The sequence below is a fragment of the Colossoma macropomum genome, unplaced genomic scaffold (genome assembly GCF_904425465.1).
Source record: "Colossoma macropomum unplaced genomic scaffold, Colossoma_macropomum, whole genome shotgun sequence".
NCBI classification, from domain to species: Eukaryota; Metazoa; Chordata; class Actinopteri; order Characiformes; family Serrasalmidae; genus Colossoma; species Colossoma macropomum.
This window is the reverse complement of record NW_023494808.1, coordinates 17,779,241-17,797,866: the sequence shown is the minus strand read 5'-3', so window position 1 is coordinate 17,797,866 and position 18,626 is coordinate 17,779,241. Positions and strand designations below refer to the sequence as shown.

The 18,626-nt window shown below is 38.9% G+C and overlaps 1 protein-coding gene across 2 annotated transcripts in view; it reads left to right on the top strand.

Annotated features, from left to right (window-relative positions):
- Window positions 1–11,815: 11,815 nt before the first annotated feature.
- The window catches only part of LOC118798287 (rho GTPase-activating protein 20-like), a 39,681-nt gene continuing 32,870 nt past the window's right edge, over window positions 11,816–18,626 (top strand). For both annotated transcript variants that reach the window (XM_036557700.1, XM_036557701.1), the window contains exon 1: window positions 11,816–12,170. In XM_036557700.1, the coding sequence (XP_036413593.1) occupies window positions 12,081–12,170 (90 nt within the window). In that variant the 5' untranslated portion in view covers window positions 11,816–12,080. The remainder of the gene's footprint in view (window positions 12,171–18,626) is intronic.

Here is an 18,626-nt window from a genome sequence, read left to right as displayed (position 1 = left end):
GGTTGTTGAATAGCCTTAAAAGGACAAGATACTTCATTTTTGTCTTTCTTAAAGCTTGATGGGTTTTAGAGAGTATTTCTCCCAGGCTTGAAGGAGACAAACCAATGTAAGTCCACACAGAAAAATATACTTTTAAACAATGGCAGAGCAGATTGTCAGATAAAGTGGTTCTCCATTCATGATAATCAAAATGCTTGTCCCATTTCCTAGCAAACAAAGAACTTCATTTATGGTCTCTAAATGTTTGGAAAGCCAACTCAGGGTGACTGTATAATGTTGTTTGGCATGGTTCAGGGATGAGGCTGTATCACTTTGACCAAACACAAGCTGGAGATCAAAAACACAGGCAAAGATATTTAAACATGAACTGAAATAACAAGTCTACCTTACAAAACACTCGTACTCTCCTGTGGCTGGAGAAGAACAGAAGAGAAAAACTTAAATTCTTCTCACTTCTTTCATGAAATAATGTAAAACTAGCATCCACATACATGGGAGAAGTAATAATTTGATGGGCAACGTCACCCCTTTGTCTGTTGGTCTTTGTCAAATAGCAGATTTGCTTTCCTGTCAGGCAACTAGAACATATTATGATAGCTTTTGGTAGCTTTCGTTATTAGAAATTGTACCATCAACTGTAAGTCAGGGATTTAATTTACATTGGAACTTTGACATTGATCTTGTCCTTGTTATAAATGGTATCCAATATTAGAACTGATTGTGGTCTAAATATTTCACAATGCTAAGTGAACAACTATAGCATGCTTCTCATAACCATTGCATGCAACCATTATGAAAACTTTGGACTTTCCTCTTCTTTGGCTATGAGTAGCAGGGTGTCAATCGAGAAGATGCTACAATGCCTCCATTCACTACTACTGTTCTAGTCATTTGCAATTTTTTTGCATTTGCTAATCTTTAAAGCAAAGTTCCGCTGATTTTTCCAAATGTGTGCATAATTCAGCCATTAAGATGTAAAAAAGTAATTCAGGGTGGTTTTATATGAAATTGTTAATTAAAGAGAAAATTTCTTTACAGTGGTGGTGATAGGAACCAGGGGTCACATTGTCTACAACACAAATATAGTTGTTTTATTTACTATCCAGAACCAAACAGTGAACCTACATGTGTCTTCTGAGTGTTTATATATAAAGCTGATGATGGTAAAAACTGGAAAATCTGAAAAAATAAGTTTTTTGGGGGGATTGTTTTTGTCTCACAGTGCTTTTTAGGCCAAAACCCATGTAAAACAAGGTCTCAGACATCAGGCAGTAACCATTTCATGTAATAACTTTCTGTGATGTAGCTTTTAGAGGCACTAAACGCTTCGGATGTCTGGTTCTTATCGCCACCACTCTGACCAATTCTGGCAACATCAAAACACTCTGAATGACTTTGTTTACATCTTAACTGTTTAATTATGCAGACATTTTGAACAATCAGTGGAAAATACAGAAGCCTTTAAGTACAAGCTGTATACAAAATGATTACTGCAGCAGTTGTAAAGTTCGGTGAAGACCTGTGCAGGTTGCATGTACCTCCCTAACCCTAACTCTTATAGAGCTCATTCATTTGCACAACCAGGTAAGTCCAGGAAGTTTTCCGACTACTGTTGCATAGCCAAGCGGTAGGAGTAGAAAATGAATGAAACGGCTCACATCTGTTTTTCCTTTTCCCCTCTTGTAGGCCCAGACAGTCTGTGTCTAATCTCATTACTCTTTGCTGCCTGTCTCTCATGTTATTCATTTAACTGTGGCCTTATGCAACCTGGCTGGACCGATGCCCCTGCAGGTTCACCCAAGAAAGCTGAAGTTTGGTCAACACATCTGCCATGCTCTGGAGATCCAATTTTATAACTCTCCCCCTGTTTACGCCACCGTCCATCTCTCCCGCACTCTATCATTTTAATCAGCGCATTAGCCATTGTTCCTGTTGGCTTTCTGCTCAGGTTACAGTGAGTGAATCATATTCACTGTTACAGCGTAATGATGCTGACGGGAGGGCAGAGGAAAATGTAGCTCTGGAGGAAAATATTTCATATGTTGAGGTCACTGTTTTTCCCCATTATGATTCCAAAGCAGAATGTGAGGGGAACAAATTTGTTCATAGACTGATTAATCCTAAACTGTAATAATACCCCGTGGGCAGTGTTGTGGCCATATGAAGAGGGTATGTTATTTGTGGCTTACCTAAAGCAGTTACTACCTCATGTAATTGCATTACATTAGCCAATTGAATACGTACTGGACGCATAGCCTTGACTCACAGGATTTCCAAAACCGCTTAAGATTTCCTCTTCACATGAGACCACGATGTCCGCCCATTGCATTTCAAGTTTGATTTTTCCAATGGGATTATCACCATCATCCGCCACTTTCAGCCTACCCATCTTCACAAAGTGGTGTTTGAACTCTTGTAGAAGATGTCACCCCCAGTTAGCCTCAGATTCTAAATGGAGAAAAGCTGGCAATTAAAGATTCAAACCTTGCCGGAAACGTTGCTCTCCTGACACTGCTTATGATAGTCATCTGGCTCAATGAAGAATGGAACAGTCCCGTGGTCAAGCATTTAACTATATAACGATATCCCCTCCGTCTACCAGCTACAACAATGGAGAGGGGTCACAGGACCACCACTGGCCGGATATTATATGTGTAGGACCAGACCAAGCAGCACAGCAATTGTGCAAAGCAACAGATGAGCTGCAGCCAGTAATTATAAACTTATATGGTAGGTTTATCTGATGACTGATAAATGTAGCCACCAGGTTAGGAGTAGGTGTAGGACAGGGGTTGGCAACCCAAATGTTAAAAAGAGCCATTTTGCCGTTTCAACAAAAATCAAACCACCTTGGGAGCCACAACATTTTTTATCCATTTTACTATCTTGGATGTAAATGTGTCTCAGTATGTGCTGATGTGCTAGTATAGGATAAAAAACATAATATAAACAAAAACACAGACTTACTTTGCTCTGCTTTAAGCTTTAGATCAGCTATAGCCGCTTTTCTTGCATCTCTGGCAGGAAACTTTTCCAAAAGTAGAATAGTTTCTTGTAAAATGTCTCTCAGCGTTCAATTTTTACAAGGCTGAATTCAGCTTCTCATTCGCCACCTTCTGGTTTGAATATCAGGAAACCAGCTTTCTCTTTGCCATTTTCGCTATGGTGACTAGCAGTCTGCGTGCCAACCTTAGGTGAACCAGGGTGAATTAGCAGTTGTACAATAACTCCAGCATTTAAAACTATTTTTTGTTTAAACTATTAGAACAATTAACAGAGCTTTTACTGGAAAGGAGGACTGTTTTATTTCTACTTAAAAATCTAATTCTGCTGTGGAGCCACAACAGGGCAGTAAAAGAGCCGCATGTTGCTGACCCTTGTTAAAGGTAAAGTCCATACCCTTCCATATAAATTCTATTTTTTATGCTCAGATTTATCAAAAACGTACTATAGATGTCATGTGAATAAAATCTATTTCAATCGTAGTCATATTTATATTGCTTTCCAAACTAGTATCTTAATATTTTTTTCCCCATTTGTTTAATTTGAACACAGCAGGTATATATTTGAAACCCTCTTCTGGTTCAAACAACACAGAACTGTATTGATTGTGTTTGCACCAATTTTCCAGGCTTTAAAGGCCCTCTGACAACTGATTAACTCGCTCATGGGGCAAGTTGTGACATTTGCACACTGCTTTAGGCTGAGTGTATGTTTTATCTGTGGCAGAGACAGGTTGCTTTAATAAAAAAAAATGATCAGTCTTGCTCTCATACTTTTTTTATAATTATTTAGCAAACAGCACAGCATGTTAGTAATCTGGTATACGCTGAACATTACAGTAAGTCGGGCCACAAAGAGTGGCCATATTTTCTCAGCGTAATTTATTTCAGACGCATTTCTCTCCCTGAGCACCAGACTTCAGCTTTATCCCATTTGCAGCTTGTTCTTTAGAGAAGACAAAGAGAATTCCTTTTGAAACCTGGTTGGTGCTTCACATACACACAAACGCACATGGTTTCTCTTTCTCACCCCTGGTCGTATTTTTAGTCTGAGAGGGTCTGACTTAATGATGTGATTGCTGTGCTTCTCTGTTGAGCTACTCTGCTTTGGAAACAGTGGCTTGCGTAATTTTTGTGGACGTGTGATTCTGTCTCCCCCAGACACACACCCCCACACTGTATCACTCACTTTATTAAACTCTACATCTCACACACACACACACACACACACACACACACACACTCATTTATTTGGCTTGACAGACGTCCTTCAGGTAGTATTGCCTCCAGACCTCGTAACATACAGTACAGAGGCTTCTGGACTACAATAATGAAGTAACTCCACTGAAGTATTAGCATCCACAGCTGTATCAGCCTTCCATCAAACCTCTCAGTCAGCTTCTCAGCACAAGCTGTTGAGAGGGAGGGACTCTACAGTATGGAGTGACCTTCGAGAGAGGTGACGGGTGAACGCTGCGGTCATTCTAATACAGCTTGTCAGAATTCTCTTTTTTTGCATATTAACATTGATTTCTCTGTTAACTGGTGAATCTGTTTATCTTTGGATGCGCTTTTAACTGAACTACCTCTTACCCAGATCTAAAACAAGTATTTGCCTTTTTAGTTAAGGACAATCATAAGTCTTTTGCACACTAAGGGGTCTTTGGAGTAATGCCATAGAAGAGCCCTAAAGAACTTTAAAATGGAAGGTTCTTTAAAGTTTCCCAACCTTGCTCCTGAAGGCTTTCCCTTGTTAGGAGCTGAGAAAAACACTAAAATGTACAGACCAGAGGGCCTTCCAGACCAGGACTGGAAACACTGCTTTAAAGAAGAGTTTTTTTTAATTAATGCAACTTTAAATATGTTGATGATACTAAATTAGAGGATAATTCCACCGATTTTTTTAAGTTTCTGCATAATTCCATCACTGACATGCAAATACAGTCATTCTGGGTGTTTTCACATCAAATGCTTAATCATAGAGAAAATTACTGGTTCAGATTTCCTTACAGTGGTGCTGATAGGAATGTTTTCTTTGAGGACTATTTTGCCTTACAATGCTCTGCATGCATCCCTCCACCATGAATAGATTTTTTTAAAAAAAGCATCGTTGACAAACATCTTCTCAAAACTATTGTAACAAATGTCTCAGACATCAGGCAGCGAATTCACAACCATTTTGTGGAAGAACTTTCTGTGAGGGAGCTGTTAGAGGTGGATGTCTGGTTCCTATCACCACCACTGTGAACAATTTCACACCAGACCTCTCTGAATGACTTTGTTTACATCTCAACCATTTAACTCCATAACATACCAGGCTTATTTTATACAAAGGCTTATTATTTAGTAGCTACAGGGACTTCAAAGCAAACTAATGAAGCTATTCTTAGGTTATAGAAGTGTGTAATAATGGGCACAGCGGCAGGCCCATTACTTGTTAAGGGGTTAATTATTAAATAGATTAGAAAAATAGGTGGACGACATTCAGCAACTTTGAAATACAAAACCCATAACGACGTCTTAAAGAAGGTAAGGTAATTATGCACTTTCCCGTTGAACGTGCATCCAGGGAAAGCTGCCGTGCCCAGTTGAACAAACAGACAGATGACAAGCAGACAGATGAGCTAGCTTGATAGCTCAGTTATGCGTGCTAGATTAGCTTTCGCTGTTAGTTTCTCTGACTCAAACACAGAGAAAGAAAGTTTTGTTAAAGCTGTGCCATTGGGACAAACCACACCAGCCTTATGATTGGTGAGGGCGCTGTTTATGATTGGTTGGTAAAATACATTAGGCATTTGGTGTGTATTCTAGGTTCAGCAAAATCTGCTGAATTCCAACCTTTAGGATTGGTTTTCTGGACAAGGCCAAGTCTAGAGTGTCCAGATTTTCAGCAGAAAGTCCCCACTGGCAGCGTAATGTAGTCAAAGGCTATGCTCAGTCTGTGCCTGGAACATCCTACCATAGTTGGTTACGTCAGGATTTTGTAGCTACCAAGAGATACTAGTGTGTTCATCTTTGGCTGCCATGTTGAAAATACCATCACAAGGGGTTCTCATTCTGAACAAGGCATGCCCTCAAGCCCCATGTGGTGACCAGATTTCCCTCCCCATCAGTCTCACTAGAGAAACGTAATGACAGAGAAATCTGGAATGGACAAAAAAGAGAAAAAACAAAGAGAGCTCTCGCCGCTAACCCCAACCCTTCGCTCCATTCCATGACCGATACAGCAAATTACAGAGAGGAGTGTGTGGTGGGAAGCGCAGACTGCTGGTTACGACTTCATCTCTGTCTATTTCTGTCCTCTGCCAGCGTGTTGTGGAGGGTGGGGACGGCACACACTCCTAAAACCTTTTTTTTTTCCTTTTCCCTTTTTTTATTAGCCTCACAGGCTTTTCTTCAGGGGAAAGAGATTCTGAAGGAATGAGGTTCATGCTCAGAAAAAGTTGGAGGATACATACAGCTGAGTTTAATGGAACCTGATTTGGCTCTAATTCCCCAGGTTTACACTTACCTTGGAAAAAGTATCGGATAGTTTGGTTTCCGATATACTCTTGATTCCCAAAAAGAATTGGGGAATTTATGGAAGAATACAAAATGTTTTGTCATATTCTGGTTTGGCTCAATACTTTGTATTGGTTCCATTTCCAGTCATTTTAAGTGCAAGTAGAGAAAGCATGATACTTGTTTACTTATTCAATACCGACACCGTTCTGATGTTGAGATGATCATCTGAAAGTAAATCTTACTCAAACTGCTCAGTCACTCTACGAACCACAGGAAGAAACACACAGCTAACAACATCGGAACCCATAATGTGAGTGTGATATTTCAGGCTAGATTTGTTACAGGACTGGATCAGATTCATTCTTGTTTTCCATCTGAAATCCGATCCAACATTTTCTGCTGATGTCAGCCTCATATCGGATTGGTGCCACCTCCAATACAAGGAGTTCTAACATCTTCCACTGTTTTCAGGAGACTTGCTTTTTCAAAGAAATCTTAGGATATTTTTCCACACCTCCAAAGTTCAGTCTTAGAAGTTGGTTGCACTTTTTGCTTCATCATAATCCAAGTAATCCCAAACACATTCAGTGATGTTGAGGTCTGGACTCTGGGGTGGTCAGTCCATTGTTCTGAAAATACTGTTTATCTGATGGTGAGTTTTGGTGATCTAGCAGGTCTTGCATGGTTAATAGGAGTCCCATTTTCTCTTGATCAATTTTCAAACTCTAGGTTTGACCTGTTTTTTTCACTTATTTTCTTTTGAATCCTCCCCACACTGTTAGGAATAAAGGTACTTCTTTCGTGCATCAAAGTACAAATAATGTAAATGTACCCTCAAAAGTACAGCAGTGGTTTTAAGGACAAATTTTTTTAAGCACTAACCTTAAATAAGTTTTTCCCAGGTGAAAAGTACATATTGTATTATATATTGTTTTTCATATCCTAATGTTTTAAAACAGAACAATAAAATAAAAAGCCTGGAGACGAGACGGGGTGTGTGGAGTCAATACAACTTAGAAAATATAATTTTAATTGATTATGGTACAATTAAGTTCCCTGACTAAAGGTGCTGAGATGTACCCTTGAAAGTACCACCCCAGTGACAAGAGGGGTACTGCCTCAGTGACAGTTTCAGACCTTTATTTCTGAGAGTGTACCTAATGCAAGTGGACTATCTTATATCTAATTTCTTCAGAACTTCTCCTGAAAAATGAATAACTTGTACTTAATAGTCACTTTGACTGTAAATCCACTAAATGCAGAGTGGTCTCTAATTGAGTAATGTATAAGCTGGATAAACCTTCTTGGCCAGTTTCTGGCCTATTAATTGATAGCTGGGACTTAAATCCTGACACTCTACTGGCAGTGATAACTCAAATAGACTTTCTCCTGCTCCAGCCACTGTCAGCTGAAACTCATGGGTGGAATTTAGCACCAAGAAGAGAGCCAGTTTTTTCCAGTATGTGACCACCATATAAACAACAATGTCATACATTTCAAACATTTGTGTATATCCAAAGTGATAACTGGATATAAACATCTTCTTAGAGCCTGTTTTTAACAGGTCAGTTGCATCCTCAAGAGAGATGCCATAATTACAACTTCACAAAGGGAACAAGTCACTTTTTTCCATTTATCATCTACTTTCCAAACTTTTTTATGAAGAGTCTGGTTGTTATTGCCCCAGGCGCTGCGCTGCCATCATTGCGATGGTCCTCTAATTGTTTGAAGAAGTTTATCTTGGTCTTCTTAATTATTTCAGGTTGCAGAGGACCCTCCCCCTCTTCATAGTCTGCCTTTGCTAACTGTAGCACAGTTCATGGCCTACTTTCTCTCACTTTTAACACAATTTACAATGCGTCCCACTTTTTTTTCACTCAGTTTTATGCTAACCCAGTAATTGCTTTTTTATGGAGTTGTTCTCTGCTCGCAACGTGAAGCGGGTCGCCCTAACAGGCCCCATCTGACCTACGCTGACGGAGACACTGTATAATAAAATGTTTATTGCACTTTGCTTTTGCGCCCTCTCCAGTACTGTCCGTAGCCTTTTGTTTCCAGCTTTCAGTAGCCCTTAGATCACTGTCTAACAGAGTGACGGGGCACTGTGAGCTTTCAGCCAAGACAAAGCAGTCTAGAGTTGTTGTGACTTGCTGTATCTGGCAGGATTCAGTGGCTTGTCTTTTGAGACAAATGCAAAGTGGACGAGGATCTTGGAACATCCTCAATGACTGCAGTCATGATTCAGATTACGGGGTTAGATTAGATGAACACTAAAACAGAGATTAATGGACCTGGAACTAGAACTGGAACGTGGTTCTTTTAACTTTTAACTGCACTTTTAACAACCCAGCACAGAGAAATCTATATGAGTGGGCACATCAATGTGCTTATAAATAAGGTCCTTTAAAATGTAAATTGTTTAAATATAGAATATAATCTTTTTTTCAGAATATGATGAACTGTATGTAATGTTGAAAACTGCTATTTCAGTGTAGGTTATGACGTGTACAATCTAATAGGCTAATAACATTTGCTCCAAACTTGACCGAGCTGTAACAATGCCCCCCTAGCGTTATGCTCCCCAGCACCAGCTTTTACACTATTCTTGTAAAACCTTATTTTACTGATTTTCACTATATTGCATACTGAGGCCTACATAGGTAGTCAAAATTAGACTCAAATGTTAAAACATTACAGGCCATCTCAGGTCAGTTTTCTCAGGTCTTTAGTATTTACATTACTGTTGGTCACAGGGTAACAGTCTTTCATGAATTAACAGACTGATCACATGGACAGTCTGATGTGGTCAGTCCTGGCCCCATCTGACCTACGCTGTCAGATGAGCAATCTCCAGTGGATTAATGTGTTGATCTGAACACTTCAGAACAGTGGGCCTCATTCACTAATATCTTCTTAAGCTTTTTCTTAAACATGTTCTTGAGAAAAGTCCTAAGAAAAACGCTACGTCAGATTCATGACGTGTTCTTACACCGCAGAACCGTTCATACCTTTGTGCTCTTGAGTGTGTGTAGATTCTGTTCGTACCTAAGAACAAATCCCAAATAAGAAAACACTGGTGAGTGTCAGAATCTTTGTAAAAAAAAACGCATAAGTGGATTTTAAGAAGAAATTGAGGCAACTACCCTGAGGTAGTTGGTCAGGACTTTCAAGTCAGCATGAATTGGGAATCATAACGCATTACTTATAGTCAGTACTATAATTTATTTCCCATTGAAACACAGTATCAGGGAGGATCTCTGAGCTACCTGAGCATTTTCACTTGATAATATGTATTATTATAGTATGTGCTAATGTGTTAATGTGTTAGTACGGGCTAAAAATATAATATGTACAAAAAGGCAGACTTACTTTGCTTTAAGCTTTAGCTCAGCTATAGCCCTTTTTTTTCGCATCTCCGACAGGAAACCTTTCTACAAAAGTAGATTAGTTTCTTGTAAAATGTCTCTCAATGTTAGACTTTTTACGTGGCTGAAGTCGTTTCTCATTCACAAGCTTCTTTTTCGAATTTTCCCGTTCCACCTTAAATGGTGCCTGAGGTGCCAGAATGTAACCGCTGCACCATTTAAGATGTAACGGGAAAATTCAAATAAGAAGCTGGTGAATGACGAGCCGACTTCAGCCTTGTGACTTTTTAGTGTTTGACAGTTTCTCGTTGCAGATTAAACAGTATAGTCACATGCGACTCTGGAGCCACATGTTGCCGACCCCTGGTATAGAGATACAACAGGATAAAAAAGGTCAGTTTTAATTTCAGTTTGACCTGATGGATATTCTTTATAACAGATGATGTGATATGCAATGTCAATTTACCAAATCATATTTTTTTGTATGATATGACATAATACAAGATGCTCACAGCTTGTTCGTCATTGACAGTTTAGACTAGCTGTGATCAGGTGTGTCTGGAAAGTCCCACACTTTTCACCTGAATATTGTAGTTAAGTTAGCAGGGGAATAATGTACAATGCTGTTGGGGGTATGAGTGTAGAATGGGGTACAACACTAAACATGTTAATAAACCAAAGGCAAGATTACTTCAGCCTCAAGATTAACCTCTTTCTGCAGGACTTACTGAAGGCTCTGAAATGTTTAATTAAATTAATCAAATGAAGATTTTTCCCTTGTAACTCTGTTATCAGATTAACTGGACACTGTTCACAAGCAATGAGGAGTGAAAGGGGAGGAGTGTGAGAACCTCCTACTGTAAAAACAATTCACACCTCTCCAAGAAGACGAGATACAACGGACAATTACAGCTTTCTTGATATAAAAAACATACACGTACAGACCGCCACAATAAAAATAGCATAAACACAGTAAAAACACATGTAAATGTTGATTTATATGCTTACTTCCAGTTTTGTAAATCATTCAGGTTCCCATTGAAAGGTATTAACTTTATTGAAGAAAAATGCATTGTTAAAGGGGAATTCCACCAATTTTTCAAAACTTCTGAATATAATATCATGTACCTGTGAATGGATTTTTAAAAAGTACATTAAGCAAAAAGTTTAACACAAAAGTATCGTAAAACAGTGTCTACGGCATCAGGCAGCGTAATCAAAACTTTTCCATGTAATAACTTCCTGTGAGGAAGCTTGTAGAGGTTCACACCAAACCACTCTGAATGACTCTATTTACATCTGAATCATTTAGCTTTGCAGAAATTTTAAAAAGTCAGTGGAATTTCCCTTTAAGACTTTTTCCCAAACCAGATGGAAATATTATTTTATAGCTGTTGTGGAAAAGGAGGTTAAGGATTACCGCTGAATAAACTAGAACACCACCGAATGGAGGGCTTTAGGGCCCAGCGGCGTAGCTGGTGTAAACAGCCTATAGCGGGATTTACCATTAGCCTGTGAAGTTTGATTCAGTTTGGCGAGTCGATTCTTTGTCCGTTCCAACAATTCACCAATTTCCACGTCCAGTTCTACTTTCTCCTCATCATCTCCGAACACAGGATTCGGTTCAGAAAGTGAATCTGCAGTTTTACTCAGTAATGGAGTCAGAATTGAAAAACCAGAAGGGTCAAACACCACAGAGTGGAGGAGATGAAAATAAGGTAAAGAACCGAAACATTTTACAGTTTGCTCTTTTTGATTTTGACTTTTGGTTATAATTTAATGGAGCTGGACTGTGAAAGGTTATCATTCAAACCGTCTTACAACTTTCCAAACTCGAGTTAACGTTGCAGAAAAGGTTTGATTCAGTTAGGCCTGTGAGTCGGTTCGATCGAGTCGACTCAGACGAACGATTCTTTCTGGAGCCGCTGGTTAAGCGAAGGAAAAGTTGCGCGCTTCATCAGAGCGCTGCAGCTCGAGGGAGGCGCTGGCGGCGCTGGAGTCTCTCCGTCTGTGTGGATGTTCGCTGATATGGACCGAGTTCACTCAGCTCCTCTTCATTCGCGCCGTTTAAAGAGGATTCGAGATGTGTTCTGAAGTCCGGGGTCACCTCAGCCTCGTGTTTGTGTCTCTGGTGGGATAAGCTGAAGTTGGGCGCGTAGAGGGGGTCTCTTTGCTTGGATCAGTCCAACCACCTGTTCAACGTGCCTGAATGGAAACTATGTCACCTCAGCAGCAAATAAACATCAGCCAGAGTCGCTCCTCGTCCCTGACGGAGGACGCCAAAATGGAAAACAGACGGGTGAGTGAGAAAGAGCTGCTGTTCATTCTCTCTCAGCTTCACTGCAGCTTTCTGTGTGTGTGTGTGTGTGTGTGTGCGTGTGTGTGTGTGTGTGTGTCATCTCTGAGAACTGTGGGGGAATAATGTGTGTTCATAACTTATAGAGTACAGCAGAATCCCAACTGCTGACTGAGCTAATAGATCTGATTAGACACAAATCAGCACTGAGGATTTTATTACTTTATTATTACGTTATTTTTTACATTGGTATAAGCATATACGCATGCATAAGACTATAGTCTTAAAAAGATGGTTCTTCAAGGGTTCTTTAGTCAATAAATGGTTTTGTATAGAACCATGAACTCTCAAAGAACCCTTTGCATGATTTAAGGGTTCTTTGCACTGAACGTCTGAGATCGTTTTCATTTAAACCTGGAAATAACAACAGAAGATTTTAGAATTTTGAACAGAATTAAAGAAAAATTATGTCAATGCAAAAAAAATGCTGCTGTCAGGACAAAACCTCATACCTCAGTTTTTGTCATTTTTCATTTTTTTTACATAGTTGCTTTACAGCAGCTGCCGTTTATGTGGTGTCAAAATTTCATCATGAACAGACCAACAGAAATGGTCCAAAATGAACTGGAAAAAATATTTCTCCATTTACTTGATTCTCCATTTACCATTGAAAGTTAAGAAAGTTTTTCCTTCTCCTGTAAAGTTATTTTTTTGGAGATATGAGGTTTTGATCCGACAGCAGCAAATATTTAGACGTGTAAGGTTTCAGTGCTTCTACTTTTCACTCAATTTTTATGCTAAAAATATAAGCTCTAATAAAAAACGTTACCCCCACTGCACATAATTTGGCCCACTTTCATTAGTCAGTTCTTCCTGAAATGTTTGTAGAGATATGGAGATGGTTTTGTTTTGACAACAACAATATGTAACTTGTGTCGAATGTTGAAATGTTAAGGTGTGATAAGATCAGAAACCAAGACAAATGCCTTACATGATTCTGATCTTATCTGTTCATTTGTACCTCTTGTTCAGGTTTATATGGATATAATAGAAATCCTGTGGAGGTCTGAGCTCTCAGTGCTGATATTTTCAACAGGCCACATGCAGCGTTTAATGTTCCTGTGGATGATTTTAATGCCGCTCGTTTGCCTGTCTGAGAGTTTGCTGATGGTCTTGTGGTTGCAGTTGTGTCTGTATTGGAGGAGGCTGTCAAGCTGATTTGGCTGCGTGCCCATGGTTTATGAGCTGCCTCTGGTGAATCGATTTGTGCAAATAAAAATGAGCGAAATGAAGATATAATGGACTAAATGCATTAAATGCGACGGCATGCGGTGCAGACACACTCGGGATCTTTCCGTCCTGAGGCTGCTCAATGAGCCGAAACAAACAGAAACGCTTTTTTTTTTACCGTGTGGCTGCAAACCTCTGTTCCTCTGTTGCTGTGACTGTAGAGGCAAATGCAAACTTCACTCTTAAAAAAAGAAAAAAGTGCCACCGAGGGTTCTTTGAGCAATACCACAGAAGAACCACTTCTGTTTCCCTAATGAATCGTGCATGTTAAAAAGATTTGTGAGTGTGAAGAACGTTTTAAGGTACATTCTTAGCAAAAAGGGTTTAATATGCTACCAAAGATGGGGTTCTTTGACTTGTAAGACTAGTAGAACCCCTTGTGGTGGGATTCTTTGAAGAACCATATGCGACATGTTTACAGACTATTTAACTGTTCACAAAAACATTTAAACATTCAAATGCTTCTCTGAGTTCTCATGGTTCTATAACTATTGCCTTTCCAAGAGAACCTCTGAAGAACCACTTTTAAGGGTCTACATATTGTAAAATTCTATGCCATTTATGAGGTTCTTCCTAGAGCCTCTACATATGGAGGTTGTTTACACTTTTAAAGTTAAATTATTTACGCTCACATCCAAAAATGGTTCTCCGAGGACCCATCATTTGAAAGCTTTTTTAGGGAACCAAAAGGGAAAAATTTGTGAGCAGTAAGGTGAAGGAAGATTCTTAGCACAAAAGGGGTCTATAAAAGTGGGGGTTCTTTGACATAATATAGTGGAACCCTTTTTGGTGCTATATAGATGCATTTTAAGGGATTCTTTAAAGAACCATATACAACTTTTTAAAACAGTTTAAGGACTATTTAACCGTTCAAAGAACCATTTAAACATTCAAATGCTTCTTTGAGTTCTCATGGTTCTAGAACTATTGCCTTTCCTAAAGAACCTTTGAAGAACCACTTTTTAAGGGTACATATAGTGTAAAAGTTCTATACCAGTTTAATTATGTGGAGGTTCTTTAAACTTTAAAATAGTTCTACACACTCACATCCCATTTGCAAAAAATGGTTCTCTGAAGAACCATCAGTTGAAAGGTTCTTCAGGGAAGATTTGTGTGTGTAAAGATGAAGATTCATTCTTAGCAAAAAGGCGTCTATAAAAAAGATTATTTCTTTGTCTTGGAATAGTGGAACTTTTTGGTGCTACACAACCATTTTAAGAGTTCTTTAGAAGAACCATATACAACATTGTATAAACATATGTACATATGTTTAGGGACTATTTAACCATTCAAAGAACCATTTTAACATTCAACGCTTTCTTTGAGTCATAATGATTCTACATGTAACCATTGCCTTTACCTAAGAACCTTTGAAGAACCACTTTTTTAAGGGTCTGCATAATGTAAATGTTCCATACTTATCGAAAGGTTCTTTCTAGAACCTCTCGATTATGTGGAGGTTCGTAAAACTTTAAGAAAGATCTTTACATCTCTTTTGCACAAATGGCTCTTCAAAGAACCATCCACTGGAAGTGGTTCCTCTAGTGTGGGACCTTTATTTTTAAGAGCCTTTCTGCGCATAATACATCACTCTGTGTCTATCTAACACTGGTGGATTAAGGTCTTATGGGACATCAGATGTTATGGGACAGCCGTGTCATTCAATGTAATAACCTATTATTGACGGTAATAACCTGAAAGACAATAACAAGGTTGACGTAATATATTTTCCTCATGTGGAACCCATGTACGCATTTGAATCAGGTGGAGTTTGTGCATTATATGTGGTACTGAGCCCATTTAACAGCCTTTTTCTTTTGCTCATTCAGAAAGAATAGAAGGAACTAGCAAGCATCAACTGCAGCGGACACTGAAGTGTCCATTGACTCCTTACTTTCACAGGCTTATTACAAGCTAAGGCTTATTATTCAGTAATAACATGTGCACACTGGCTGAGTCATTCTTAAATTATAAGTGTGAGGAAGGACAGCCTGGATACTCTGGTTGGGATCGTTGAGCATGTAGTACGGCTGAACGCACCCTGTTGAACATTCTGTTGAACGTCAGGCTCCTAAACCTACTGGGAAGGTCTTTAGCATTGTTAATAACATTGTATTCTTTCTGTTTTGTTTTCTTTTTTTTTCCCCTGCCGTCCGCTTTCAGATCCCATGCCTTGTAATGTAATAAGGAGGTGGAAAACTCTTGTCAACAGCGTGTCTCTGGCTTCGTGGTCAGGAGCTGCTAGCCCTGGCGCCCCTGATTGCTAAGGCCCGTCTGACCCGTGCTGTATTTAACGTAATTCCATGTTTACATGGAGGCGAGTTATTTCGGGGATCCCTCTCTCCGGCCTGGAATGCTAGTGGTCAGACCGTCCTGTTTGTCATCACTGGTTTCATTTGGTTTTTTTTTTTTCTTCTTCTTCTTTTCACTGCCTATGTGATTTGTCTCACTTCAGTATACCTCTGCGTGATTTCTTTTGCAGCAAAGAATGGTTGTTTAAGCTCAGCAGCTGCCTTAGAATGAATGAGGGTTTAATGTTTGGTCAAGAGCTGCGGTTTGGTTTGTCTTGCTCAAGAAGTCTACCTGTTCCTCTTTTTTTCATTCACAGTCAGGCGACGCTGTGAGGAGGTTGCAGCGTCGGGAAAAGTGTTTAAAGCAAATGGTTGTTGTATACATAAGTCAGTGTTATAATGAGGAACTGAACATTTCTGCAGAATTCAGTTGTTGAGATGTAAACAAAGGCAGAGCGCTTTGATGTAAAGTGGTTCGTAGTAGAGAAACTTACAGACTCTTATTTTTTTATAGTGGTGGTGTTGGGAACCAGGGGTCACAGTGTCTACAACACAGATATAGCCATTTTATTTACTATCCAAAACCAACAGAGAAGCTACATGAGTCTTCTGAGTTTTATATGTAATGTTAATGATAGTAAAATAGTGATAAGACTGAAAATGTGTTTTCTTTGCAGGCTGTTTTTGCCTCACAGCCCCCTGCATGTGCCATGAATGTATTTAAAAAAATGTAACCTTTGACTTTGTTTACATCTCAGTGATGTAGTTATACAGAAATTCTGAAAAAATGGTGGAATTCCCCTTTAATCAGGGCTGTCACAATTGCTCAATTAAACTTGATTAGTTGATGAAAAAAGTCATTGATTAAAGTCTGTTTTCTCTATGAATCAGCAGTGATTAGTTGTCAGTTTGCATGATGATGATGATGCATAGTTTTCTGATGCAAATGCATGCTGTGCATGACCTGCCGCTGTTCAGTTAAGTCCAGGTTTATTGTTAGGGTAACAAGTTACTTGATTAATTGTCAAAATAATCAGTAGAGTTACACAATTACTAATACAGTTGACATTGTCAGCCCTAACCTTAATACAGAAGTTAATAATAGAGACACTGCTAGCAACATTAAGCTTGGACGATAATGTAAATGTAGACAAACGATTATGGTCTGTAGAATTAGCGTGATAAACAGTATTACTGTGTTCACAATTCAGTTACAAAGAACAATTGTTATACCCATAGTTCACACAGTTACCATCTTGACCAGCTTCTAATATTACTTAATTTATAACTCTCCCGTTTGTTTCGGTTTTCAACTAAACAAATGTAGATAACCACTAGATGTTAAATGCCAGCTGTGCAGAAAATTAGCAAGACTGGTAAAACTACCAGTTCATGTATGTGTGTAGTTAATTAGTTGGTGATGTTCTTTTTGTAAAGCCTGTTTTTATAACGTATAGATTTTTAACTAACCATTGAACGAGGAGAATGTTTAAATAAAGGCAAAGCCTAAAAAAATACATGGCATGTAAAAGAGAACTATAATTTGCATAATATCAGCACTTAATGAAGTTATCGTGATATTTAATAGTATCAATTATCAGCCCAAGGCTTAACAAGATGACATGACACAAAGTGTGTGGTTTTCAGGATAGACCAATTACAGGATCGCTCAAACTGATTTTTCCCCTCTGATATCCAATCGAGCATTTTCTGCTAATATCAGCTCGATAACGGTATCGATATGTTTTCTTATGTTTTCTTTTTCAGTATGATAGTAACTTAGTATCTTAATAGAGAGAGCTAGTGTCTGAGGACTACAGTTACTGGAGAACAATGACCCCAAAAGCATCTTAGTGTTAAGATTATCTTAACTGGTAGAGAGAATGTTTATACAGGGCCCTCCACAAATATTGGCACCCCTGGTAATCATGAGCAAAATGAGCTGATTTTTGTTAGCAAAAATCCATACTTTATTTAAGGTATAATGATTAAAAGAAAAAACTAAATCTTGCCATGAAATACATTTTTTTCTTAAATCTTTGTGTGCCACAATTACTGGCACCATTAGAAATTATTAAGAGTGAAATGTAACTGAAGTATATTCCCATTAAAATTTTTGTTTTCAAGTTCACCTGGACAATTAGGAACACTTAAATGGTCAGCCATGACTTCCTGATAAGTATAAGTTAGAGATGAAATACAGGCCAAATTCCTTCAGTCACCCATCGTTATGAGAAAGACCAGAAAATACAGCAGTGATGTGTGACAAAAGATTGTTGAGCTGCACAAATCAGGAAATGGCTAAAAGAAAATAACAAAATAACAAAACGGTTGAAAATGCCCATTTTCACTATCAGAGCAATAATTAATAACTGGAGATGTTAAGAATCTGCCAGGAAGAGGACATATGTCTATAGTGACACCACGCACAGTGAGGAGGATGGTTCGAGTGGACAAAGAATCTTCAAGAATCACAAATGGGGAATAGCAGACATTAGTTTGTTCTTGGGGTTTGCTGTGTTCTATGGTCAGATGAGACCAAAATAGAGGTTTTTCGCAACAAACAACAGAGGTGAGTTTGGTGTAGACACAGAGTTAGCCATGCAGAAAAGCACCTCACCCACTGTGAAGTGTGGTGCTGCATCTGTGATATTGTGGGGCTGTTTTTCTTACAAAGGCCCTGGACAGTTTATTCGGATATGTAGTACCACAGACTCCATCAAGTACCAGCAGAAATGAAATCAAAACCTGACTGTCTCAGGCACGAAGCTTAAACTGGGCCATAGTTTGGATCTTCCAACAGGACAATGATCCACAGCGCACCTCAAAATCAACAGAAAAATGCTTCACTGACCACAGAATCAAGGTTCTGCCATGG